This window comes from Centropristis striata, chromosome 6 (genome assembly GCF_030273125.1).
Source record: "Centropristis striata isolate RG_2023a ecotype Rhode Island chromosome 6, C.striata_1.0, whole genome shotgun sequence".
NCBI classification, from domain to species: domain Eukaryota; kingdom Metazoa; phylum Chordata; class Actinopteri; order Perciformes; family Serranidae; genus Centropristis; species Centropristis striata.
This window is the reverse complement of record NC_081522.1, coordinates 3,785,438-3,813,420: the sequence shown is the minus strand read 5'-3', so window position 1 is coordinate 3,813,420 and position 27,983 is coordinate 3,785,438. Positions and strand designations below refer to the sequence as shown.

Here is a 27,983-nt window from a genome sequence, read left to right as displayed (position 1 = left end):
GCAGGCACCGGGAGATTCGAGCCCGGACCGCGGTCCTGATGCACCAACACCGCCAGAAGCTTCTCGTGGAGCTCCGATCCACCATGGCCGTCTGATGCGTGTCTTATCCGTGGAGCCATGCTGTTGTTGTCGTCTACAACCTTCCAGAGCGGGATCGGTAGCCGTTAAACCTTCACATCCATACAGGTTAGCCAACTTAGCTATCCGCGCTAACAATAGCTGCCACTGTCTAATAAAGCAGTAAAATGCCCCCAAAAAATCTTTAAAAAACGACAGTAGGACATTTCAGCTAATGTCATCATTAAGGAAGGCCTTTTTGACTTTTAAATATGTGCTTTTTTAGTTATTAATTCAATACTGGTAGCTTCACAACCCCACAAATGCTAGCTAAGTTTAGCCCAAGCGTCCGTGGTTACCAGGGAATCAGAGTGGGGAATCGAATTATTTATTTATATTTTTTGTATTATTTTTTCACTTTGCTCATATACTATAAGACGTGACACCAAAAACACGTTTTAAAACGTTTGAATTTAAGACCGGGAGCTACTGTTGGCCCATTTTTTTGGTTGGAGGCCTCAGCGACCACGGTCTCTAGTTCGGTGCGTCGCCGCAGAACGCAGCACCTGGCCCGGGAGGACGCAAAGTTAGGTATCTGTCATCACCGACAACAGAGAGATTCATACATTTTAAAGGGAATTTATTGGGCAGATGACAGTCAGAGACACCCATACTTCACCGGGAGAGTTATCCCCGCTGACTACTGCATAGTGTGCCAATCCCCGTTTCATTGGCTAACGTTAGTTAGCACAACATGCACGTTGTGTAACTTTTGACTTTGTGAAGGTAGTTGTTGCAGCAGAGTTCACTCCACTGTGAGAGCACCTGTTTAGCTATTCAGAGGAGCTTTAAGAGACATAGATAGATAGATAGATAGATAGATAGATAGATAGATAGATAGATAGATAGATAGATAGATGGAGAGATAGATAGATAGACTTTATTTATCCCAAGCTGGGAAATTACAGCGTAGCAGCAGCATTACACACAGAGACAATAACAGCACAATTAAATAAAAAGAACAACCTAGGCATACTTCAAGCAATAAAATATAAAAATACAATAAAATACAATAAAAATAAAGTGTCTAAAGAAGAGTATGTATTAAGGAGTGGAATAGAATTCCAGTGCAGAATAAATATGAATATACAGTATAAAAATGTTGGTGCTATGAAACAAATAAGGTGCAATGAACAGTGTGCATAAAAAACACATAAAGTGCATAGACAGTATGTAATGAAACAGACAGCAGATAAGGTAGTTGTCTGTTAGAGATTTGGTAAATGTTCCGTATTTTTGACCATTATTGTCACTAGGGCTGCACGATTATGGCCAAAATGATAATCACTTTTATTTTGATCAATATTGTAATCATGATTATTAATCACGATTATTCATCATGTTAGGAAAAGCACTACACTACTTTTAAATACCCAGTAGGAACAGTTTTTAGTGTGTGCAGAGTGTCCGGTGCTTGTTGTAAACAAATAGAGATCGCTAAGTGAACACCTCCTGCAGCAGCAGCACATACACACTGTACTGCTACAGAGCTAACTGTTAGCCTGTTAGCAATTTGCAGACTGGACGCCAAGGGGTTAACACCCCCTCCAGCTCTGCAGCTGGGAGAGACTGCTGCAGGAGGATTGTGCCACTTCCACTCGTTCTTACCCTAGTTACTACTAAGAAGAGTAAGGACGGGTCTCCAAAAGTCTCCAATAACACCAGAAAAAGTTGCTGGATTTGTTTCCAGTCAGTTTTTTGAGAAATAGTTGCTAAGGGGGTCTGAAAAGTTGCTAAATTTAGCAACAAAGTTACTAAGTTGGCAACACTGCTTTGCTGGTGTTATATCCCTACTGATTTCCACACCAACTGGTTTCCATTCGCATGTGTGTGTCAACTTTCGCAGCTGTGGCCCCCCTCTGTCAGCAAATTCGTCACATATTTATAAACATAATACCTGGCGTTTTATGAGTCACATCTCCTATCTACTGTGGGGAACATCATTGAATAAGTAAACACTACATAACAGCTGCCTATAAAAAAAAATGTATGTAAATAAAATGTTTGCGAGATCGGTAAGAGCTTGATTCGAACTCACCTTAGCAAAATTAAGTAGCATATTATCCATCAACTATACACATTAAGCCGCTCATCTTCATTTACTCTCCGTGCCTTCAATTATATATCCTTCAAATTGCTTACGTCAGTGTCCAGGTAACATTTTGTTTTGGGTCGATCTAAATCAACTGGTTACCTTGAGCTGAACATAAAAAAAATACTGAATGTATTTATCAAGTTTCTCCCTCTCTCTCACACTGCCCGTGTCTCAACCGAGGCTACTGTCATATTAACCACTTCATGAGCCCCATATGAAACATATTGTGACAAATAAATGCTTTTAAAAAGTGACAATCTAACTCAGACAATACTTCTCTGGTCAAAATACTCAAACTTGTACATGTCCATGCTTTTCAAATGCACAATGTCCACGCACACGTCTTGTAAATTATGTTCCGACTGTAAATCATAATCCGGATAGCGATAAATCTGTAGGAGGAGTTCGTTTAAGTGTGCGACGTGGAAATGGTGAAAAACGGACATTTGATTCAAGATGGCCGACTTCGTATTTGGGTCTTTGAGACTTTTTTTTTCTTCCCATGATACATGTATATATACCAAATTTCGTGACTCTACGACAAACCTGTGCAAGAGGCTCAATTCTAGGGGGGTGCTAGTAGGTAATTTTGCCACGCCCATTTCTAAGACCAATAAAATACGTACATTTTCACCAGGATTGAATTATGTTCTAAGTTTGTGTTTTGGAATATGATAAAGCCCTCAAAAACAGCTGAGTCATCAGAAAACTTCTGCAGGTGACATAACTCAGAGTTGTACTGAAAGTCAGTGGTGTATAAGGTGAAGAGGAAGGGAGAAAGCACAGTTCCCTGCGGAGCTCCTGTATCACTGACCACCACATCAGACAGGACACTGCCCAGACGGACAAACTGTGGCCTGCCTGTCAGGTAGTCAGTAATCCAGGAGATCCTAGAGTCGTCGACACCCATCCCCCGCAGCTTCTCACCCAACAGCAAAGGTTGAATGGTGTTGAAAGCACTGGAGAAATCAAAGAATGTGATCCTCACAGTGCTTCCTCCACCATCCAGATGCATATGGGCTCGTTGCAGCAGGTAGATGACAGCATCGTCGACTCCTAAATGGGGCTGGTAGGCAAATTGCAAGGGGTCCAGAAACGTCCTCACCTGTGGCCTCAGCTGGGCCAAGACCAGTCTCTCCAGGACCTTCATCACATGAGATGTGAGGGCGACAGGTCTGTAGTCTGCTGGGTCAGATGGTCTTGACTTCTTGGGGACTGGGACCAAGCAGGAGGTCTTCCACAGCAGCGGGACTTTCTGCTGACTCAGACTCAGGTTGTACAGGTGTCTTAGTACAGGAGACAGCTGGCTGGCGCAGGTCTTCAGGATCCTGGGTGCGATACCAGACCATCAGGGGCAGATGGAGAGGTGCTGCACTGGAGAATGCTGGGGGGAGGGGGGAGCCATTTGGGACAGTGTGGGTGTGTGGGGGGCAGGGGGTGTAGAAGGGGTGGCAGGCAGTGAGCTAAACCTGTTAAAAAAGTTGTTAAACTGGTTTGCTCTGTCCAGGCTCCCTGACAGCTGCCTGTCCTTCCCCTTCATCCCTGTGATGTGTCTCATTCCAGTCCACACATCCCTCACACTGTCCTGTTGGAGTTTGGCCTCCAGCTTCCTCCTGTAGTTGTCCTTACATGTCCTCAGCATGTCCCTGAGTTGGTGCTGCACTCTCCTCTGCTCCTCTCTGTCTCCAGACAAGAAAGCCCTCTTCTTCTTGTTCAGAAGTGCCTTCAGGTCACTGGTAATTGTTAGAAAAATTGCATGAGGAAACCTTGAAAATTGATAATCTGTCACCAACAGAAAAAATCTCACCATTTTTCTGCGCATTCGTTGATGGGGAAATGAAGAGCTGGAGACGTCCAAGTTTCTCAGTTTAACAAAAGTTTTATTACAATACGTCAAAAAATGTGCACTTTACAGAGATCTCCGGGTTCAAAATTAACTCATGTCCCTGAATACAAACAGACGGGTTTCAGTTCGTGAAGTCTGAACCACGACTCTCTCCCTGGAACCCATTAAAATAACCTTACAATTGTTTACAAAACATGCTGGTCGATTTCCTCCAGGAAGTCCCGCCCTCTTGATCGCTGATTCGCCAGTTTTAACAGTTTTGTTTTGTTATTGTCTCACAAAGATATTATGTCTACAGAGTCAAAGGTTTCTCACTGTGTCACATAGATTGTAAAAGTCTAAAAAATATGAACCAGACAATAAAATAAAATATATGTAGTCAAAGTTTCTAAACCAAAATTAACACACAAACATAATCATTGTATCAAATCATATTGTCTGACTTAATATAAATGCATAGAGATATTTATTACAGTCAAGGTTTGACCTTTGATAGTGACCTGCGTCACTCACAGAGAACAGAGACAGAGAAGCAGAAATAAAGCATAAAACCATTTACCAATATAGAAAATAATCAATTATTTTAACATAATCCAGGGCTTGTTGTTGGAGAAGCAGCGTACAGTCCGGGCTGGCATGGTGGTGTCCTCACAGAATTTGATATACTCTGTGATGCAGTCAGTCATATTATCAATGTCCTCCCCATAAGGCTCACAGAGTACATCCCAGTCTGTCGACCCAAAGCAGTCCTGCAGTGCCTCAGAGGCCTCGTGTGTCCACCTCCTCACCGTCCTGGTGTTCTAACAGAAACATATGGGGTCAAGAGGTCACTAGAAGTGCCATGACTGGTTTTATACGATGCTTGAAGCAGGAGTTGAATGTTTTTCTTTGCTGGAAATTGTTAGAAAAATTGCATGAGGAAACCTTGAAAATTGATAATCTGTCACCAACAGAAAAAACCTCACCATTTTTCTGCGCATTCGTTGATGGGGAAATGAAGAGCTGGAGACGTCCAAGTTTCTCAGTTTAACAAAAGTTTTATTACAATACGTCAAAAAATGTGCACTTTACAGAGATCTCCGGGTTCAAAATTAACTCATGTCCCTGAATACAAACAGACGGGTTTCAGTTCGTGAAGTCTGAACCACGACTCTCTCCCTGGAACCCATTAAAATAACCTTACAATTGTTTACAAAACATGCTGGTCGATTTCCTCCAGGAAGTCCCGCCCTCTTGATCGATGATTCGCCAGTCTTCTTTCATACCGTCACACATCAGGCCACCTGGGCAATACAATCACTGCTGCCCATAACAAGGCCTTGTGACCTGCTAACAAACTTGTTATGACGAACATACTGCCTTATTATGACCTACAGAAATATAACAAGAGCCAACTATTCTTCAATATCTACATGTTCTTTTAAAGGTTAAAAAATATAAGACAGACAATACTATTTTTTGTGATTATAGAATCTTAATTAGTTTAAGCAAATGGAATATATGTAATTAAAGTAATCATAGTTTTCTACATCAATATTAACACACAAACACAATCAATGTATCAAAATCATATTACCTGATTAATATAAATGCATAGAGATAGACATTATCAAGGTTTAGTGAATTACGCATGCATAGTGACCTGTGATGACTGTTGGGAGAAAAATCACAAAGAGGAAAAAGAGAGGAAGACAGTAACATTTCATTTTCAACAAGTATAATATTCAAATTATTCTAACAAAATATAAAGAACTGTGCAGCTCAGCAGATCATTATTAAAAGTTGTAGAATGAATGGGAGTGGGTGTCGGTGGTGTAACCATCTAACCTGTGTTCTTTCCTGCTGTGCTGCCGTGCAGATGGAGGCTATGGAGGTGGACTTTCCTGTGGAGATTCAGGGAGGAGGCAGCAGACAGCCTGAGGTCGCTGCTGCAGCCTTGGACTCCGGCGTGATACAAGTCATCTCAGACTCCGGAAGCAGCACCGAGGTGGACGAGGACGATGATGATAATAATGAAGGAGGACAGTCGGCGGCTCGTGCACCGCCCAGACTTCCTGCCACGTGGGCGTTCAGTCAGAGAGCGGTAGGCAGCTCTGGAGTCACATCTTCAGCCGCTCAGGGGGCGCCAATGCGGAGGAGACTCAGGTACGCCGAATTATACCATAAAGAAGGCCAGATGTACACTACTGGTCAAAAGTTTTAGAACACCCCAATTTTTCCAGTTTTTTATTGAAATTCAAGCAGTTCAAGTCAAATGAACAGCTTGAAAGGGTACAAAGGTAAGTGGTGAACTGCCAGAGGTAAATAAAAAAAGGTAAGTTTAACCAAAACTGAAAGATAATGTACATTTCAGAATTATGCAAGTAGGCCTTTTTTCAGGGAACAAGAAATGGATTAACAACTTAACTCTATGGAGTCTTGGGCTATTTTGTCCATTTTTGTCTTTGTAAGTCATTTTGTGTCTTTTTTTGGTAATTTTGTGTCTTTTTTTAGTATTTTAGTTCAACATAAAATGTGATTTTGAATCTTTTTTTTTATTTTCAAAACACTATCATGCTCAAAGAATTTTAAATGTTGCAAATGTGCATTAGAGAGACTGAGACATCAGAGCCCTGAGACATTAAACTGCATCATTTTCAATTAATTTCTGGAAAAGTTGGTGTGTTCTAAAACTTTTGACCAGTAGTGTATAACTTACGTGCTTTACTTTAATATACCTCCTTTTTAAGTTTTCTACACTGGGTTCAGACCCTTTAGTCTCCTCTCAGCAGCTGTGTTGTGTCAGAAGGTTCAGTATCTTCTGAAGGTTGAAACTGTGTGTGTGTGTGTGTGTGCTTCAGGCAGGGTCTCAGGGTGCACTACCCCAGCCAGACTGCAGCGCCCTCTAGAGGCTTTCCAGACTTCCTGCTCCGAGCGCCAGCGGCCAGCGTGGCTGAGCCCGAGTCCGGCAGCACCACTGAGGTCAGTGAGTCTGATGAGGAGGAAGACGAGGAGAGGAATGAAGAAGGCACGCCTGCTGCTGTGGCGCCTGTAGAGCCTGTGCTGCCTGCTAGTCCTCGTGTCAGCGCCTCCGTCCAACACGCACAACAACAGGAAGCCGATCCAGCCAGTGAGTCTGACCAGCAATTATTTTGGCATTTGCTGGCTTCACAGAGCAGTGCACAGTCAGAATTGTCTTCTGGGAGTCCAGCTTTATCTCTTTTTTTTATGCATCTGTGTTTAGACTCCAGTTCAGCTGCAGATGGTCAGAGGACAGACGCTCAAAATCAGAATGTCCAGGTAACATTCAGACCTTTTCCATTTTTTCTTTCATTCTTGACTTCTGTATTTTCACACAGAGAACATACAGTATTTTGCTAGAGCTTCTTTTATTGATGCGTTGTATTTCTTTATCATGCCAGAAGTTAATTCTGCTAATATGGGTCTACTAAACAATATATTTAGCTTTTTCTTATGTTTAAGCGTGCACATTTTTTTAATTTTTTAATTTTTTTTTTATTTGACAATGCAGTTAGCATAGATACAGAACATGCATCTGATGTGCTGCATACAGACATATAGCTTCAGCTAATTTTCAACTCCCGTCCCTAGTTGGGCTTTTACAACTACATACAAAATCACAATACTATAAAAATCCAATATACAATTACACCATCTACTTTTGTGGGGCATTTGAGGGTCCTCCCCCTGGAAAATGTGCAATCTCACATCATTTTGGACTAATATTATTACCATAGCTGCATGCAAAGCTATAAATGTACTGTGCATCTCATCTCATTATCAATATAGTTACTAGTAGGGCCGGGACTTTAACATATTAAGATTAATTAATTACACAAAAATGAATGCGTTAAAACAATTGACGCATTTTAATTGCACTTATTTTTGCACCGTGGAACGTTTCTCACTGGATGAGTTTCAGGCGGACCGATTATAGTGGAGCACCAACTAGCGTTGATGAGTTCAGACAACAACAAACCAAAGTGAACATGAAGGAAGAAGCTGATGAGACCTTTGGTTGGCCCCGTGGATGATGGGACATTTAGTTACTAAAAACTAACGGATGGAAGCGTCGATAAAAGCATGGTTGTGTTGCTATGCAACAAGGAATTCGCATATTACCGCAGCACATCCAGCCTCCAGCATCACCTCAATGCTAAACATATAGCAGCTAGCGGCTAGTGTGGTAGCTAGCGTGGATTGTGTTTTACTTAAAAAACCAAAGTATTCTAGTTTACAGAAGGTCTACCTACCTATAGGCTACCTGGATTTATGAAATGTACTATATTTCTAAATATGCTATTGCTACACTTAATGGCAAAAATTGCACTGGTCTGTTGGACTTGAACAAAAATAATCAATATTTTTGTTGCTTAGGCTTATGTATTCAGTCATTATTCAATGGTATACTAAAAATGTCTCACTGTTTTCAGGTCAAATATTTATATGCGATTAAAATGCAATTAATTTTGATTAATTAACTACAAAGCCTCTAATTAATTAGATTAATTTTTTTAATCGAGTCCCGGCCCTAGTTACTAGATTTAAACCTGAAGCTTGATAAGACTAATAATTCAGAAATGTTTTATTATTTCTGCGGTTCAGAGGAGAAAATTATTGAGGCTGTGATAACTTAAAAAAATTTGTTGATGAGTCTTCAAACTTTAGATTCTTGTTTGTTTGTAATCTCCTCACCTGTACCAGTGGTTACACACCAGCAGGCCACCTTGTGTTTTGTGTGTTTTAGCGCAATGCTAAAAGGAAACTTTATTGTCTCGAGCTGATCTCATTTTGATTCTGTAGTTTGATGTTTTCATGTCCATGTAGCTTGAAACTCCTCTCATGTCTACCTCTAGCCGGTCCCTGTGGCCTCGGCTTCTATCCAGCCGTCGCCTGCCGAAGAGGGCGAAGGCGACATCTGCTCAATTTGTTTTGAGGCGTGGACAACAGCGGGCGAACACCGACTGTCCGCTCTGCGCTGCGGACATCTCTTTGGTTTCACCTGCATCCAGCGCTGGCTGAAAGCACAAGGTCCAGCCGCTAAATGTCCACAGGTCAGTGACAGTCTCCCCCTGTAGCAGAAAATACGGTAACACTTTCTATGAAGACTACATCTATAGTGCATTATGAGCGCATTCATAGTGAATTATAATGCTCATTATAATCAATCATAATGCATTATGACTGCACTCATAAACACATATAAAGCTTCATGATGCACTATATCAACAGTTATAAATATAGCTTATAATGACTTATAAATCCAAGTGTCTTATGAGTGCTCTTGACTGGTTATAAACTACAGGCTGACTGATGAGGCTTATAATACATTACAACTACTCATACCCCTCTATACACACACCTCAACAATCAATTGTTATAAGGACTCATAGGATGCCACAAGTATAAATAAATGATCAATGTATGCTTTAAGTAAAGTGAGGTTCATATAGACGCATCTATAATGCAGTATATCTAATCATGATGTTTCATTGTTAGCTATACTGCATTATAGATGCGTCTATATACTTATGGCATCCTATGAGTCCTTATAACAATTGATTGTTGAGGTGTGTGTATAGAGGGGTATGACTAGTTGTAATGTATTATAAGCCTCATCAGTCAGCCTGTAGTTTATAACCAGTCAAGAGCACTCATAAGACACTTGGATTTATAAGTCATTATAAGCTATATTTATAACTGTTGATATAGTGCATCATGGAGCTTTATATGTGTTTATGAGTGCAGTCATAATGCATTATGATTGATTATAATGAGCATTATAATTCACTATGAATGCGCTCATAATGCACTATAGATGTAGTCTTCATAGAAAGTGTTACCGATAATACTTCTTGACTAAAAATAATGAAGCGAGACCTTTCCTTTCATGATCAGAAGATCTTTAGTGAAAAATAAAGAAGAGCAAAAACATACGTTCATGTGCGTTCATGCCGTGGCTCCACATTTTCTACTAACACAACAAAACTCATAATCATGTACGTTACCTCTGCTCCTAGAACATCTTGGGAAATGAAGTCTTTTTTAATGTAACTCCAAATCAATGAAATTAAATGTCTCTTTCTAATCACATATGACACACATGAACTGTTTTTAATAATATTACTGTTAACTTATATTTTAACCTGTATTGACTTATTTATGCTTTTATTCAGTCAAATAAATTCTCAACACCCCCGTCCCACTGGTGTCTTATCCTGCATGTCACATCTGGACTTTAATGATGATGATTCTGTTTCTTTTCAGTGCAACAAAAAAGCAAAGCGCTCCGACATCGTTCTGCTGTACGCTCCGAAGCTGAGAGCGCTCGACAACTCCGAGCAAGAGAGCTTGAAGAAGTTAGTGATGTTTTCTCTGCTTCACTTCCAACACACCAAAACTCCAGGGTTAAAATAACTTGATGAGATCAGGCAGTTTCATTTTAGCTGGTGATGGTGATTCCAGCTGATTTTAGCTGATTTTTACAGCATTTCAGTCATCTGTTAGTTGCAAATATAAGGAACGGGAGCAGGCTCATACTAGGGTTGTCACGAAAATTCAAATTTTCAACTCGATACCGATGCTCAGGAAAATATTCGATACTCTATACCAGGGGTGTCAAACTGAAATACACAATGGGCCAAAATTTAAAACTTGAATAAAATCGCGGGCCAACATTGAACAAATAAACCTTTTAATATATACCAAACATGTTTTGCTTTAACATTAAATATGGAACCAGCAACACTTATAAACATACAATATATAACTAAATAGTGCAGACATGCAAAATCAAATTTCAAATAAAAAACACATCAATGTCATTAATTTATTAAATAAAAATTAAATAAAAATCGTATGCCTCTTTTCTATTTGCATCCCTCTGATTTAAATATAAAAAAAAAGTTTTCCAACAGGTTAATACATTTAAAAATAAAATAACAATAATAAATCTAGTATTAGCGGTAAATGCGCCGTATAATACCGGCGGGTCAGCTTTTATAGTACAGTAATAATATAATAATTTGGTATTGCCTCGCGGGCCAAATAAAATTACACTGCGGGCCAAATTTGGCCCGCGGGCCAGAGTTTGACACCCCTGCTCTATACCATTTTTGATACCACAAGGATAAAAACAAAGACCCCAAAATTGAACAGAAATATTTTTATTAACAAGAAAAATGCAACATGTTAAAACTAACAGAACCACATGTTAAATATTTATATTAAAAACAGTCGTGCAAAAAGAAACTGCAACTATGATAACAAGCTTCAGGTCTGAGGTAGTGCAAAAAAATAAATAAATACAATAAACAATAACAATTAGAACAATATTTTGAGGTTGTATGCTGTGCACAATATTAGTAAAGCTTGATAAAAAAAGAGGGAGAGTCGGCTGTGTGTGTTGGTGTTTGATTGCAGGTCGACTTTTCTCTGCTTCATTCTGGGACTTCAAGAGAGAAAATAACACTTTTCAGTCACCAACATTTATGTAAGCTTATTATCTCTATGCTTATGTATACTGACACTGTGTCAATTAACGTAATATGGGCATACTTCCTGCCTGATTTATTTATTTACGTTGCTTATAATCATTAACGTGACGTCAGCCTTTAACCCATTAAGGCCTAAAGCGCCTGGAAAAAAATGCCTGGAAAACCTCTGGGTGATTTTCAAATGACCCCCTAAAACCTGAAGTTTTTCTGGAAATTCAACACCTACTAAATAATAGATTTTTCAGCCTCTGTAGCAGATAAAAATGAAATTCAAAAAGTATTTGAGAGCTTATACCCGTGGCTTTCATGAGAAGTTGAGTTTATTTGTCCAAACCTTCAATAATTTTTTTTTAAATCAACAAACTCAGCAAATGTTACATTTGACTGAATAAAAAATCCTATGCATAATACTAATACATGCCCATTAGCAAGATGCAAACATGATATGACCACTGGAAGAACAAGACATAGTTCTCATTAGCCTACTGTAATAAAAAGAAATATATATCATAATAATAATAATAAAAGATAATAATACATTTTATATATTGCACTTTTCAGGGTACTCAACGACGCATAAAGTAATATAAGACATAAACAGTCATGATTTCTTATATCATCATCACAATCAATTAGCCTATTATTATTAATATTAATATATTATTAATAATATTATTATTATCTCCAGATGGCCACAAATCTGTCTGTTAAAGCAACATTCTGAAAATATGTCTTCTAAAAACATATTCCTCATCCATAAATGCCGGTCGATTGGTTCCGAGGGTTCAAAGTCCGGATCAGCAATAAAATCATCGGTGCTGTTTTCATCAGATCTCTTCCGTCACTTACTGCTGAGCTCCTCCGCTATAGTCGTCTTCCTCCATGATTTATAAGTTCTGGAAAAGTCCCATGATGCATTGCGACACTCCCGCATGTATTCTGATCATGATTCTGATGCATTTCATTGGCCAGGGGACCGAAAATAGGTGGAAAAAAATACAAATACTACAAAATGACATATCCGCTGTCCCGGCCTTAATGGTAGAGTGACGCAACAGCGCTAACGGCTTTAATGGTAGAAATGCGGTAATGCTTTCCCGGCGTCAATGGGTTAATTGGTAGTTGCAATTAAAGTTGCATTACTTTTGAAAATGAGTATCGTATCCGGATACAACGTTTTAGTATCGATACTTTTGACAACCCTATACACATGCTGCCTTCACCAACAATGATTGATACACCTGATAATTTTTCATTAGTGGATTCCTATTAAACATTTGATGTGTGTGTAGGTCTTTGGAGCAGGAGCAGTCTCTGAGGAGGAAAGCTGAACTGGAATCAGCTCAGTACAAACTGAAACTGCAGGTTGTCACCAACAAATATGGACAAGCACAACAAGAGCTACAGGTACCACTGACAACTTTCATTTTCCAACATTCTGAAATGTTGAGGACTTTGCTATTTGGTTTGAATGTTCTCTGTTTGTATTCTGAGTCAAATGAGAACAATCAAAAGATGTGTTAATTACCTCTTTATTAAGAAAGGTAATGTCCCTTCACGTCATCTTTTCCCTCATTTTCTAAAGGGATTTTTATGGATTTTGCACTGCGAATCTCTTTTTCAGTGGTTAATTACAATCAGCTCCCTAACTTAAGCATGTAGAATAAAATTAGTTATGACATGGATAGTGACGTTAAGTAAATTAGTTAAATAATAGTCAATTGAATCACAAAAAGTGAAATTTTAAATCCCTTTTTTTCAGTATTTTTAATCTACATACTTGCAGCGTAGTTTAAAGATGGAATAATGAAAAAGACTAATTCATTGTCACATTACAAAATATACAAGTAATTTCACAGCTTTTGACTATTAACGTGTATGACAGTATGATTAAAAAATAGAAATAATGTGCTAATTCTTAATTCAGTTTCAATGTTCTGTTTTTAATGTATTAAAAGATTTTATTTCATTTTCAAAACTTTAAGAGGTTTCACATTTTTTGCTTTTTATTCCTAATAATATTCTATTTTAAGGAATTATTTTCAATGCATAGTTATTTGTTGAAAAACGGGCCCCATACATTTAACCCATAAGAACCCATGGTGACACCCTTGTATCAGACATTTTAAATCTTCTAGAATCTCCCATATTCAGCTTTATGCTTCACCTTAACTCATTAAATCCCTAAGTGACGTAAACTGTGTGACTGGAAACAAAAAATAAGCTTTTTAAAATGAGCTACTTTTACATTTCTGTTACTACTAGGCTAAGTTTAAACCATTTTAACAATTCTAATCCGTTAATAGGGTGTGCTGTGTTGCATTTAACTTGTTCTAATCACATTTCCTGAACAAATTAAAGTCACAATTTTGATATATGTTGTGGAGATGCAAAAGGAAAAGGCAAATTTGTGTCTCTGTACGCAGAAAATGTGTCTAGTTTTTTTCTATTTTAAAATAAAAAAATATCATAAACATAAATACCATAAACGCCCATTGTAACATATATATATGTCACATCAAAGATATTTGACATTTGGGGGTAGTAATTTTTTTTTAAAGCATCAGAAATGTGTTCTATGTGGTCCCCTTATAGAACACATCCTTTAAAGGAACACTCCACCGTTTTTTCATATTAAAACATGTTATTCGGTCAAGTAAGACGAGTTGATACAGACCTCTTGCGTCTCAATGCGTGCACTCAATCGCCCTGGCGCGCGGCGCCACTTGGCTAGCACTTAGCTTAGCCCAGTTCATTCATTAGGATCCAAACAGATGGACAGTTAGAAGCGACCAAACTCCTCCACGTTTTCCCTATTTAAATACAGCTACACGAGTAGTTAAACGACCAAGTATGGTAGTACTATAATGTATGGCGGAATAGCACTTGGGAGCACTTCGACTCGGCGCAGTAATATCATCACTCCTGAGGGGAGAAGATTTTTCAGGAGTGATGATATTACTGCGCCGAGTCGAAGTGCTCCCAAGTGCTATTCCGCCATACATTATAGTTATCCTTTTTATCCGCTTAGAAAAGCGCCACGTTTTATTTTGTGTCGCCATACTTGGTCGTTTAACTACTCGTGTAGCTGTATTTAAATAGGGAAAACGTGGAGGAGTTTGGTCGCTTCTAACTGTCCATCTGTTTGGATCCTAATGAATGAGCTGGGCTAAGCTAAGTGCTAGCCAAGTGGCGCCGCGCGCCAGGGCGATTGAGTGCACGCATTGAGACGCAAGAGGTCTGTATCAACTCGTCTTACTTGACCGAATAACATGTTTTAAAATGAAAAAACGGTGGAGTGTTCCTTTAAGGATAACTGGGTCTGGGTTCTTATGGGTTAAGGACTGGATGTCCTTGAGGATGTTTCTTTGAAGCCACAGAAATGTGAGGAGCTGAATCTCTTCAAGTCTTCCTGGTTTAAACCTGCCCTCCTCTCTCTGTCTGTGTAGGAGCTCAGGGCTCTGATGGCCCAGGCTGGTAGGAGCTCAATTCCCTCCTCTTCCTCTTCGTCCTCCTCCTCGGCATCGACCTCGGTTCTCCTCGGTGTGTCTCAGAGGGCGGACGGCTCGAAAATGGCCCAGTACAGTTTCTCTAAGGCGGTGCTGGTGTCTCAGGCAGGAGGCTCGAGGGTTTTATCCTACTGTGAACCTCTGAGCTGCCTGCTGGCCTCGCAGCCTTCTCCTCACTCCACACTGGTGCCTGGTGAGACACTAGACCTTTTCATTCTGACCCATTAGCAGCCTAAAGAGGGCAGTGTTGTTTAATCCAGGGCAAGGGAAACTAAAAGTATGGTCACATTACACTACCACCACATATTTAGATCTTTTACTTTAGCATCTCTCTCTGAAATGTCTTAAAATTATATTTATTGGGTTTTTAGAATTAACATGGCACATACATTAATGAGGGTTTACATGCCCACATTCTTAGATAAAAAAAAAGACAAGACCAATAACCACTGAAACAAAGAACAAAACAAAATAAAACAAAAAACAACAGATAAAAAATGATAATAATAATAATATATATAAATATATATATATATATATATATATATATAGGGTTTTTAGAATTAACATGGCACATACATTAATGAGGGTTTACATGCCCACATTCTTGGATAAAAACAAAAGAGAAGAACAATAACCACTGAAACAAAGAACAAAACAAAATAAAACAAAAAAACAATAGATAAAAAAAATGATAATAATAATAATATATATATATATTATATATATATATATATATATATATATTCTATATATATATATTATATTACTTTTTTTTTTTAAAAAGTATAAAAAATGATAACCCTGTATTTCCTATGTAGTTACTGTGTTGAATATTACATTTTCTTTATACACTTCATTGTCCTTTTCAAGTGTTCAACATCTTGATCGGTGAATTTCAAGATATTTAATAAATTGTCCCCATAGCTTAAAAAAGCTCTATATCTTTCCTTTGGTGGCTCTCTCTGAAATGTAGTAGAGTAGAAGAATGAAGTAGTATAAAATTCTCAAGTTGAGTATACTCAGGTAAAAAAAACTGCCTCCAAACTAGGGATTGGTACTGAACTCTGTACTTTTAAGGCTAAATTTATCGACACCTAATTTCCAGACCTAAGAGTGCATCTGATTGAGGATAAAAAACTGTTGAAAGTTATCTTCCACGTTTATTGTAATTTATAGTCATGGTCACGTCTCTGTCCTCTTTTTCTCCACGTGTGTGTGTGTTTGTGCATAAAGTGACAGTAGACAGGCTGTGTTGGAGAAAGTAAAAGAGTACCACATTTTGGGTACCTGTATCAGTTCAAATGTGAACGGTACCCAACCCTACACTGCATAAAAAGAAAAGTTGGGTGAACTCAAAATTTCAAGGCAACAAACTTCGATAAAATTTTAAGTTGGACAATTAAACTAAATATTTTAAGTTTTGTTTTTGAGTTTGCTCAACTCTGAATTCTGATTTTTTGTCTGTACAACGTACAACTGTACGTTGTACAAACTTATAATTTAACATTGTAATAACTTTTAATCCTTGCTTCTGCTAACTTCTGCAATGTTCTGAATTGGCACGATTGTAACGCCGCTATGAAATGTCAGCTAATGTTGTGACCACAATTTTGAGTTAGCATTGATACGCTAATAGCTACTCTTGTAGCTGTAACAAGCAGCGCCGCTAGCATCAGTTAGCCGCTAGCATCAGTTAGCCGCTGGCTTTCGCTAATGAATTTCAACGATTTCCCGCATTTCACAACAAAGAAATAAGAGTTAGCAGAACTATTGTCCCTTGTTGTGAACCCCAACTTAAAGATATAAGTAACAACAACTCACCAACTTGTTTTTGAGCAGACAACTGGCTTCCTTTGTTGTGCTAACTTACATTATTGCCCTAAATGTCAATAATTTATATTTCCAAGTTTTACCAAATTAAATCACTGTTTTAGACCAAAAAATACAAGTTGGCTTTTTTGCAGTGTACTGACAATTGTAAATTTGTAAAAATTTCTTTTTATTTTTCTTGACTTTGTTGGAGTTGACTGTGTGTGTTTTGAGATTGTTGTCTTTTCCTGAAGTGTTTGTTGTTCTTTAATAAGTACTTGTTGTATTGTTGTCCTTATATAATAAGTAACTCGCAATTGCAAACGTATATAAATTGAAGTATGTAAGTGTTATTAGCAAAGTAATGACAGTTTTAAAGTACTTATAAAGTGCCATGTTTAATATTGGATGATTTTAGTTTTGCGATTAGATTCTTTTTATTGATGCATTTAAATGCAATCAGCATTTAAATACAGTTTAATCGAAATTATTTGGCTTATTTGGTAAACTCACTCTATTAAAAATACCCCTTATCTTTATGGTTATTTAGATGCTGTTGAAACACATTGTATTGTTGAGATTACTGAGTTTCTGGTTAATATTTGGTGGGAAAGGATCCTTAGCTTGTACACACAATATATTTTTGGGATGGGAAGAAAGCTATGAAATTTAACAGGAATTCTGGCTCCTCTGAGACTGAGATTGTATTGACCCACACAACTTTTGCACCGTCCTAAAGATTAAACACTCTGAAACTAGATTTAGGAAAACTCATCTGTTATTTTGTAAGGGTGCCATGAGCCCTTTCTACACTTGCTGGACTCTCACTCTCTCTGCTTACCTCCCTGTGTCCTCCTTCAGGTTGTGGGGTGAAGAAGGTGAGTGTTGTCAACATGAAGGCGAGTCAGTACGTTCCCATCCACAGTAAACAGATCCGAGGGCTGTCCTTCAACAGACAAAACGACAGTCTGCTGCTGTCTGCTGCTCTGGACAACACTATCAAGCTGACCAGGTACACACACACACACACACACACACACACAGACACACAGACACACAGACACACACACACACACACACACAGACAGACAGACACAGAGACACTCACACACACAGACACAGAGACACTCACACGCACACACAGACACTCACACTCACACACACACACAGACAGACACATAGACACACACACACACACACACACACACACACACACACACACAGACACACACAGACAGACACAGACACACACACACACACACACACACCGGCAGTAGCCCCCGTGGCCCTTTCAAAATTTCCCCAGAGGAAATTTTCTAGTTGTTTTATACTATTTCTTGTTAATATTGCTTCCTTACTATTTATTTTTTTATTGATTCTCCTTTTTTTTCCTATACACTTTTGCTGCTGTGACACAAAAATAAGGGAATATCTTATCTTTACAAGAAATATTTACTGTCATTACTAAATCACCATGGGTGGTACATAAACAGCAATGAAATTGAAATAGGGAATTCCAGTATCATCTCCAGCTCCCTGCGACCAGACTTTGGACAAGAAATTAAAAGGATAATCAATGAATGGATGATTTTTTGTATTTTTCTACTGGACCCTATTTTCCCATCTAAGTGACTAATGGGGATTAAAAGGTTAAAAGATTAAAAGGGGATTGCAGGCCACAAAACAAACTATAATGTAACACACACACACACACACACACACACACACACACATATACAAACTCACAGAAAAACATCAAATCTTACTGTTGTCTTTCTTTATTATTGGATATTTCTTCACACCTCTGTGGTCTCAGTCACAGAGATAACAATGAATGATGTGTGTCTGTCTGTGTGTGTTGCAGTCTGCTGACCAACACGGTGGTTCAGACCTATAACACAGGTAAACCCGTGTGGAGCTGCTGCTGGTGTTTGGACAACAGCAACTATGTCTACGCAGGTCTGAGCAACGGCTCTGTTCTTATCTACGACACCAGAGACACCAGCACACATGTTCAGGAGCTACAGCCGCTGCGCTCCAGGTACACACACACACACACACACACACACACACACACACACACATATATTTACATCAAAACACTAGACAGGCCTTTCCAGATTGAAGAGCTCTGGTGAAGTGAGAATAGAAGATTCAACAAGATGGTTAAATAATGCTGGATTCAGACTACACAGTATTTTGTCTGCTGTGACTATAGTCAGATTAGGTGACTATAATCATAAATTCTTGCTGTGACCTGGCCAGGAGGCATGACAGACTACACCTTACCCCTGGATCCCACTGGATGCGTAACGGCTGCAGATCCGTCGTCGGAGCCGTTATAATCCTTATAATGGCTATAATTTAATGGTTTGATTCAGCAAACTGTCTTTTTAATTTAGAATTTCCTGTTAATCCCATTATAATCAATGTGTGAGATTCCACTGACTGCAGATCCGCTGGCCATGGCCATCCGTCAGCCCTCGCAACACTTGCGCAGAGCTTCTATTTTTGTTGGACGACGGAGCACGGCGCATAAATTCAGCACAGAACAGATCCTTCGGGACAGGAAGTCGTGCACAGACACAAAATAAAACATCCGGTATATTTTCAAAATAAAATACCTCAGGTTCACGGCGGATAGTATTTCATAACTTGAAGACCTTAAATCAACAGGTTAGAGGTTTTCACTCGTCTTTTCACCCCACTGACACCGCTCACTCCGGTGCTTGTTGTAAACAAACAGAGATCACTAAGGCTTGTTAACAAGAGGCTCTCGTTAACAAGCCGGCTGACCTCGTTAGCGCCGGCTGACCTCGTTAGCACTCGTTAAGACGAGTCGCTGGATTTGTCTCCAGTCATTAACGAGGAGATGTTGATTATCTTCCAGATATCAATTGATTAGGCGTGAATTCGCGAGATCTCGTGCTTCCTCGGGACTCTGCTGTCCGCAACAGCTCCGACACAGACGGATCCGGTGGGTGTTGACGGACTGCGTAGATACGCAGCCGTTGCGCACGGACCCCTTTCTGAGTCGTTACGCATCCAGTGGAATCCCGGGGTTAGTCCCAACCAGTCAAAGCTGTCTTTCACATGATGTCAGTGGGAACGTGGTGCATGTTAAGGCTCAAATATACTTGCTTTTAATTACACAAACACATGATATCAGCCTTGCATATCCTGCGGTGGTTTGGAGACTTGGTTGTGCACGTCCTCAGAAATGAATGATGCATGCACAAGAGATGCAATATGCCTATAACTTTAGGTTATTTACCTCAGTGATTCCCAACCGCTGTTCCGCGGCACACAAGTGTGAGTGAATCATCAGGTGTGCCGTGGAAGATTATCCAATTTCACCTGATTGGTACTCTAAGTGAGCGGCGTGAAGTGAGAGGCAGAACAGTTAAATGCTCTTCCAACAGAGAGCAGTGTATCAGCGCGATGTGTCCAGCAGCTGGAACAGTGTTGCCAACTTAGTTGATATATTTAGCAGCTTTTCAGACCCCCCCCCCCCCCCAGTGACTATTTTTCCAAAAAAGTGACTTGCGACAAAGCGACTTTTTCTGGTGTTATTGGAGTCTTTTGGAGAGTCCTCCAGCGTATGCTGCCGTTGGCCCGTCCCAAAGCACTCACAAGCGGCCCAGTCCTCCCGCAGCAGTCTCTCCAAGCTGCAGAGATGTTAAACCCTCAGCATCCAGTCTGCAAATGAATCGTGCATGTGCGAAGTCGCCACTGGCTGGCTTACAATCTGTTTTGGGTCACTTTTGCCGGTTCCTAGGCCAGATAAAGGAGGAGGGTTGGAATTGTGACAGATGACACATTTAGTTCTAAACATATTTAGGGTGTTTTTTACTGTCTTTTTTACATTTTTGTTTGGTGGTATGCCGTGTGATTTTTCTAATGTAAAATATGTTCCGTGGCACAAAAGAGGTTGGGAAACACTGATTTACATAACCCTGGTTCTCTGAGTAACATGAGTGAGTGCGTGCTGACGAGGTCTCACTATGACATTCCCCATAGTGAGACCTCGTCAGCACGCAGGAGGCGTTCCCCATAGTTTCCCCATAGAATGCTATGAAAGAACCACTAGGAGCAGTGTAGGTTGTATGTACCGGTATGTTCGCGCACAGCAGAAAATTGTGTAAAAACCGAGTGGGGGTGGTGCAGATGGTGTGTTTTGTCCACCAGTCATCAAACACCTGAGTTGGCTAAGCAGTTTTATTAATCATCTTTTACCTTCTTTATGCCACCGAGATCTGAGAATTGACATCAGCTCAACCTCCTCGATCATAGCATACACATTCAGAAGCTCGACTTCTGTGTTTTAAATGAGCCCGTATACAGTACAGGCCAAAAGTTTGGACACACCTTCTCATTCAATGTTTTTCCTTTATTTTCATGACTATTGACATTGTAAATTCATCAAAACTATTAATGAACACATGTGGAATTATGTACTTAACAAAAAAGTGTATTCTAATAAGCAAAGGGTGGCTACTTTGAGGAATCTAAATACGTTTTTCTTTATTTTCATGACTATTTACATTGTAGATTCTCACTGAAGGCATCAAAACTATGAATAAACACATATGCAATTATGTACTTAACAAAAAAAGTGTGAAATAACTGAAAACATGTCTTGTAATTTAGATTCCTCAAAGTAACCACCCTTTGCTTACTAGAATATAAGACATGTTTTCAGTTATTTCACACTTTTTTTGTTAAGTACATAATTCCACATGTGTTCATTAATAGTTTTGATGCCTTCAGTGAGAATCTACAATGTAAATAGTCATGAAAATAAAGAAAAACGCATTGAATGAGAAGGTGTGTCCAAACTTTTGGCCTGTTCTGTATATTTCTAATGCATTTGTGCATGTTGTTCTTTTACATTACTACGACTATCAGGGTTCCTTCACCTTTCCCGAAGTCAAATTTAAGCCCTTTTCAAGCACTCATATTCAGTATATTTATTATGTACAGTTTACTAATTATTTATTCCTTCATCAAACATTCATTCGTCCAAACTTTTGGCCTGTACTGTACATCGTTCAAATTCAAGTGTATTTGAGCCCTTACCAACACAAGAAAGTGTCTCTGATGCTGTCGGTGTTGTGTTCTGAAAAGTCTGAAAGAGAAAGGAAAAATGTTAACCATCTGCTGTCAAACCTTTTATGTTTCCAGGTGTCCGGTGGCTTCTCTGTCTTATATCCCTCGTGCGGCATCCAGCTCGTTCCCCTGCGGCGGGCTGATCGCCGGCTCTCTGGCAGGAGGGTGTTTCTGGGAGCAGGTCAATGAGACCACATACAGACCACATGTCCTGCCGCTGGAGGCCGCCGGCTGCACTGACATCCAGGTGGAGACGGAGAGCCGACACTGTCTCGTCACCTACAGGCCAGGTGAGACCCCGACACTGCTAACTAACTTCCCCAGTGAATGCCAGGATTATCAGTGAATCTTACACACACAACTGCCTGATGATAAGCTAATAATAGTGAAGTTTATATTAGGCTTGTGAACGATAAACCGATACAACAGGATATTCTGTTTAACAAGCTACTCAGAAATTATTGTTGAAGGTTTCTCATAAAATACCAAGAAGGGGCGCCATATTTTGTAGAATTTATTCTCTGATCCCCGAATAGTGTATCTAATCTTTTCTAAATTCAAGCAGGATATCATGTCTCTGAGCCAATGTGAATAGGAAGGAGGAGCTGTGTCCTTCCACTTAAGTGAAATAACTCGTCGGGCTAGTAAAGAGGCAAAAGCTAAAAAGTTGAGCATAGCTTTAGATAAGTTCAAATCTGGAGCGATGCCAAAAATACCAGTCATGGGATTGGGCTCAATTTGATGATGAAGGATTTCTGATGCATGGAAAACCGATGTCCAAAAGTTACCTAAAGAGGGACATGTCCAATACATGTGGTAAAGTGAGGCAGGAGCACCTTTACATTTATCACACGTAGGATCGACATCAGGGTACATTCGCGCTAACTTGGTTTTTGATATGTGGATACGATGCACTACTTTAAATTGCAAAAGTGCATGTCGAGAACACATCGAAGAGGAGTGTATCCGATCAAGCACCGAGTCCCATGTGTCCTCTGTAAAGGTATAAAACTTTATCTTTAAAGACATGAATGAATTTAAAACAAATCCAAACTGTTCTCAAATGATATAGGATCATTTGGAGTGTAAACACAAGACGATTTGCCCTTTTTGTCCTTCCCTGTGAGAACAACACACTCTGTGCTCAAAGGGCTCGCTGTGCATAAAGCTGAGACATCTGTAGCACGACAAAAATGCTGATTCATGAGCAGCTTGCCGAGTGATGAAGAGTGTAAACACAGAATATTTAAAAGTGTTACTAACATATCTGCAAACTCTGTGAATTGCATGCAGTATGTTGCTTTTAATAACACACAACACACAACCATAGATGTACAGCTGACTAGATTTCTGGAGTGTCTTGAACTTTTTACTTTTTACGCTTTTGTTAATGTATTTATTGATTAAACCAACAAATCCTGTGTAATATGTTATATATACACTACCGGTCAAAAGTTTTAGAACACCCCAATTTTTCGAGTTTTTTATTGAAAATCAAGCAGTTCAAGTCAAATCAACAGCTTGAAAGGGTACAAAGGTAAGTGGTGAACGGCCAGAGGTAAAAAAAAAAAAAAAAAGGTAAAATATAATGTACATTTCAGAATTATACAAGAAGGCCTTTTTTCAGGGAACAAGAAGTGGGTTAACAACTTAACTCTATGGAGTCTTGGGCTATTTTGTCCATTTTTGAATTCTTTTCATGTCTTTGTAAGTCATTTTGTGTCTTTTTTTGGTCATTTTGTGTCTTTTTTTGGTCATTTTGTGTCTTTTTTTTGTCATTTTGTGTCTTTTTTTTGTCATTTTGTGTCTTTTTTTAGTCCTTTAGTCCAACATAAAATGTGATTTTGAATCTTTTTTTAACTTTCAAAACACTATCATGCTCAATAAAGAATTTTAAATGTTGCAAATGTGCATTAATTTCAGAGTACACTGAGACATTAAACTGCATCATTTTTAATTAAATTCTGGAAAAGTTGGTGTGTTCTAAAACTTTTGACCGGTAGTGTACGTTATCTACTGAAGACAATCAGACTATCATGTTATATGTGTTTATTGGCTCTTGTGCAGTTTATTCTGTGAAAGACTAAATTGTGTCGCTGTTTGAAATGTCTGTCACGTCATGTGGTTGCATACAGATAATTTTTTGCAGCTCCTCTCAACCTGAACTGCCTCGCAGAATTAGATTATTTCAACAGGTCAGAACATCCAGACGTGAAGTGTTTGGAGCAGCAGATTAAAAGCGGTTTATATGCGCTCTCAGGTGTGTTGGTTTCCCACATTAAATGCCCCGTCTCTCCTGCAGGACGCTCCAACCAGTCTCTGCGCTGCGTCCTGATGGCACTGAACCGGACGCCTCAGCAGGACTCCAGTCAGCTGCCCATCTGCTCCTGCTCTCCGGTGCAGACATTCAGCGCCGGCTCATCCTGCAAACTGCTCACCAAGAACGCCGTCTTCAGGAGTCCAGGTGGAGAGGGGACGCTGGTCTGTGCTGGGGACGAGGCCTCCAACTCCACTATGGTCAGTCTTGTTTGTGTGACGGTTCATTACTGATGGGAAGACAATAGAAAGATATGTATTCTCGTATACTTTTATGATGCAATAGATAGATAGATAGATAGATAGATAGATAGATAGATAGATAGACTTTATTTATCCCAAGCTGGGAAATTACAGTGTAGCAGCAGCATTACACACAGAGACAATAACAACACAATTAAATAATTAAATAAAAAGAACAACCTAGGCATACTTCAAGCAATAAAAATATAAAAAATACAATAAAATGTAATGTAAAAATAAAGTGTCTAAAGAAGGAGTATGTATTAAGAAGTAGAATTCCAGTGCAGAATAAATATGAATATGCAGTATAAAAATGTTGGTGCTATGAAACAAATAAGATGCAATGAACAGTGTGCATAAAAAACACAAAGTGTATAACGACGGTTTGTAATGAACCAGGCTATTTGTTATTGCACAGTGTGATGGCAATAATAATAATAAAAGTGTTTCCTGGTATTTTACAGCATGCAGACATCTTTCTTAAAGTTTTAAATTAATCTTTATGCAATAGATCTATATTATTATTCATAAAGCTTGCTGTTGCCTTTATAATCCCACCTTTTGAAGAGCACATTATTTACATTTTTTTTGCTAAATTAAATGTATTATTTTACTATAAAAATCCCCTTTTTAAAATATAATAATAAATTTAAAGTATTTTTTTATTTTGAGTAATTTAATTTTTTTCTTATTTTTATTGATCTTTGTTTAACCTTTGAACAAGTGCAGTATATAGTATAATTAGAAAGTTGCCAAATATATCTTTCTTTACATAATTTGGTTTGATTATATTTTATTTTGTAAATTTAGAGACCAAAGTTGCCTTCATACTTTCCTTAATTTAAAGTATTAAAGATTGTAAAGTTACCTAAAGACTTCCTTTGAATCAAATAAATTAGATGAGTTCTTATCAGCTTGTTTATTTCATAGATTTTAAAGAGCCCTAAGCTAACTAGTATATGTTGATATTATATATTTATTTAATGTGTAATATATATATATATTTATATTTAATGTGTAATATATATATATATATATATATATATATATATATATATATATATATATATATATATATATATATATATGTGTGTGTGTGTATATATATATGTGTATATATATGTATATATGTATATGTGTATATATGTATATGTGTATATATATATATGTATATATATATATGTATATTTTTATATATATATATTTATGTATATATATATATAAAATATATATATTTATATTTATGTGTATATATATATATATATATATATATATAAATATATATATATATATTTTTTTTATATATATATTACACATTAAATATAAATATATATATTTATATATATATTTATAACACTTCTATTTTTGGAAGCAGTCCTATTTTACAGCATTTTTTTTCAAACCTGCCTGAAACGTTTGCACAGTACTGTATATGTTTTTAAAAGATAATAATAATTTTTATGGTTTGTTATTAAAAGAGTCCAAATTGCTGAAAAATATTCCTTCTCATTGGTTTCTTTCTCTCTCATCTTCATCTTCTCCTGAACCTTTACGTCTCCCTTCTGCTACTGTATCTGTCTCTTTTCTCCTCCTCCTCCTCCTCCTCCTCCTCCTCAGGTGTGGGACGCAGGCAGCGGCTCTCTGCTCCAGAAGCTTCCAGCTGACCTCCCGGTGTTGGACATCAGCCCGTTCTCTGTGAATGGCGAGCACTTGCTGGCCGCGCTCACTGAGAAGATGCTAAAGATCTACAGGTGGGAGTGAACAAGCAGGATTTCCACAAACCAACCAGAACATAAAAACACACACGAGGAGAAGACACAGTCTGTGTGGAACTGGTGCAAAATCAAATGCTGCTTAAAGACATAAAAAACTGATACTGGGAGAGATCAACCCAGGAAAACAAGTTGTTTTCTTTTCCTTTTTTTTAAACCAAGCATCCACGTTACTGCACATCTGGTGACCTTTGACCTGCACAGGAAGCCAGATGACTAGTCAGGTGTGTGATAACTGGACAGTAATGTTTCTCCCGTACAAAGTCGTAAGATTGTGTTTACATAAGTCAAACGGTCGAATTATAAATGTATACGAGTCCTGTCAGATCTGCTCAGCTGCTACAGACGTTCAATCGAGTATGCAGAAGGTGATTTTCTGTTTGGTGGATTTAGTCCTTTTTTTTTTTGTTTGGTGCCCTGCAGTTAAAGGACCAACATACATGTTTGTGTGAGAGGTGCAGTTCTTCAAACTACAAATCATTTGGCCTTTATTTTTTTATTACCATTTTCAGCCTGTTAAGTTTTTTGTGCTCTATTTTGTCCTATGTTTTTTGTACAGTATGAAAATCAATTTAACAGACTTGAGAAACCCGTTACCCAATCCTTTTCTTTCCTGGTTGATTGGAATTGTTCGGTCCATAAAATGGGATTAGATGGTAAAATTGCTTGAGATTACATCATCAGATCGCTTGCTTTTACAACCAAAATTCCAAATATCTGAAGATATTCACTTTGGGGTCATGAAAGACAAATGTTTCACGTTTTGGGAACCACAACCTACGGAGCCCAGGTGAAGCAAAAAGTTTAACACAGAAGGGGGATAAACAAGATGGGTTAAAATTTTGCACACTCTTGCAAAACTGTGTTCCACCTGAAAATATTTACTGTGGCAACAAGCGTCCAAGTGCCTCACCTTAGCCAGTGACCATCTGAATTTTGATATACAACAGTGTTATTAGGGCAAAGATGGCCTCGGATCAGGAAGTTCAAACACTGCTTTATTTCGAGACTCAGGAGGCCACAGTTGTGCACTCAGATGTTCGTTAATGCAGTAACTATTTATTGAGAGAATGCTAAAAATGCTCTGTTTTCTTTCCTCTATCTATTTTGTTTCTCTTCCTCTTTTTAACTCTTTTTTTTTGGAGTTTGAGATGTCCCAGGATCCTTGAATCCACCGCTCTGTGTTTTATGTCAGTTTGACAAAGATGACTAAATGTTCTGTCATCTGTTTTTCACATACTAAAATGAAGTGAAGTCAATGGCTGTCTGAATGTTACGAAACAATGTAAAACCTGCTGGTGTTCTCCGCGTGTCAAATGTTCATGACGTTTGAAATAATTAGATTTACCCATTTGAACATGTTGGATTTTCACCATGGGGTATTTTTTTATCATCTTCTGTCTGATTTGAATCTTTCCTATTTTACTCTACACCCGAACATTAAGTGCCAAAGGACTCAGCTGTTTGTTGTAAATTTTACTTTCTTCTTTTTCTTTCTAAAGGAAGTTGTATATATGTATATTTGCTACCAACTGTTTTGTGTACGACTTTAAAGTTAATAAAAATGACTTATTTTTTAATTGGAGTCATCAGAGTTTGATGTTGTGACATCTTGACAAGTTGGTGATCGGTGTTGGAGGACCATAACTGTAAAACCAAAGAGCTCAT

The 27,983-nt window shown here is 38.4% G+C and overlaps 1 protein-coding gene across 1 annotated transcript; it reads left to right on the top strand.

Moving 5' to 3' along the window:
* Positions 1-27,895, top strand: rfwd3 (ring finger and WD repeat domain 3). The gene is made up of 13 exons (XM_059334899.1): positions 1-186; positions 5,917-6,203; positions 6,899-7,167; positions 7,282-7,337; positions 8,915-9,112; positions 10,326-10,417; positions 12,847-12,961; positions 15,004-15,256; positions 17,737-17,887; positions 18,740-18,916; positions 22,060-22,274; positions 24,287-24,501; positions 26,161-27,895. The coding sequence occupies exons 2-13, from the start codon at positions 5,917-5,919 to the stop codon at positions 26,302-26,304; spliced, it is 2,172 nt and encodes a 723-aa protein (XP_059190882.1). The 5' UTR covers positions 1-186; the 3' UTR covers positions 26,305-27,895.
* The last annotated feature ends 88 nt before the right edge of the window (positions 27,896-27,983 follow it).

What these genes read in the sequence shown, in the direction of transcription:
- rfwd3 (XM_059334899.1), top strand. Translation starts at nt 5,917, where the DNA reads ATGGAGGCTATGGAGGTGGACTTTCCTGTGGAGATTCAGGGAGGAGGC. An exon ending in CTCAAAATCAGAATGTCCAG is followed by an intron (nt 7,338 to 8,914) that starts GTAACATTCAGA and finishes GTCTACCTCTAG; the next exon opens with CCGGTCCCTGTGGCCTCGGC. An exon ending in CAGCCGCTAAATGTCCACAG is followed by an intron (nt 9,113 to 10,325) that starts GTCAGTGACAGT and finishes GTTTCTTTTCAG; the next exon opens with TGCAACAAAAAAGCAAAGCG.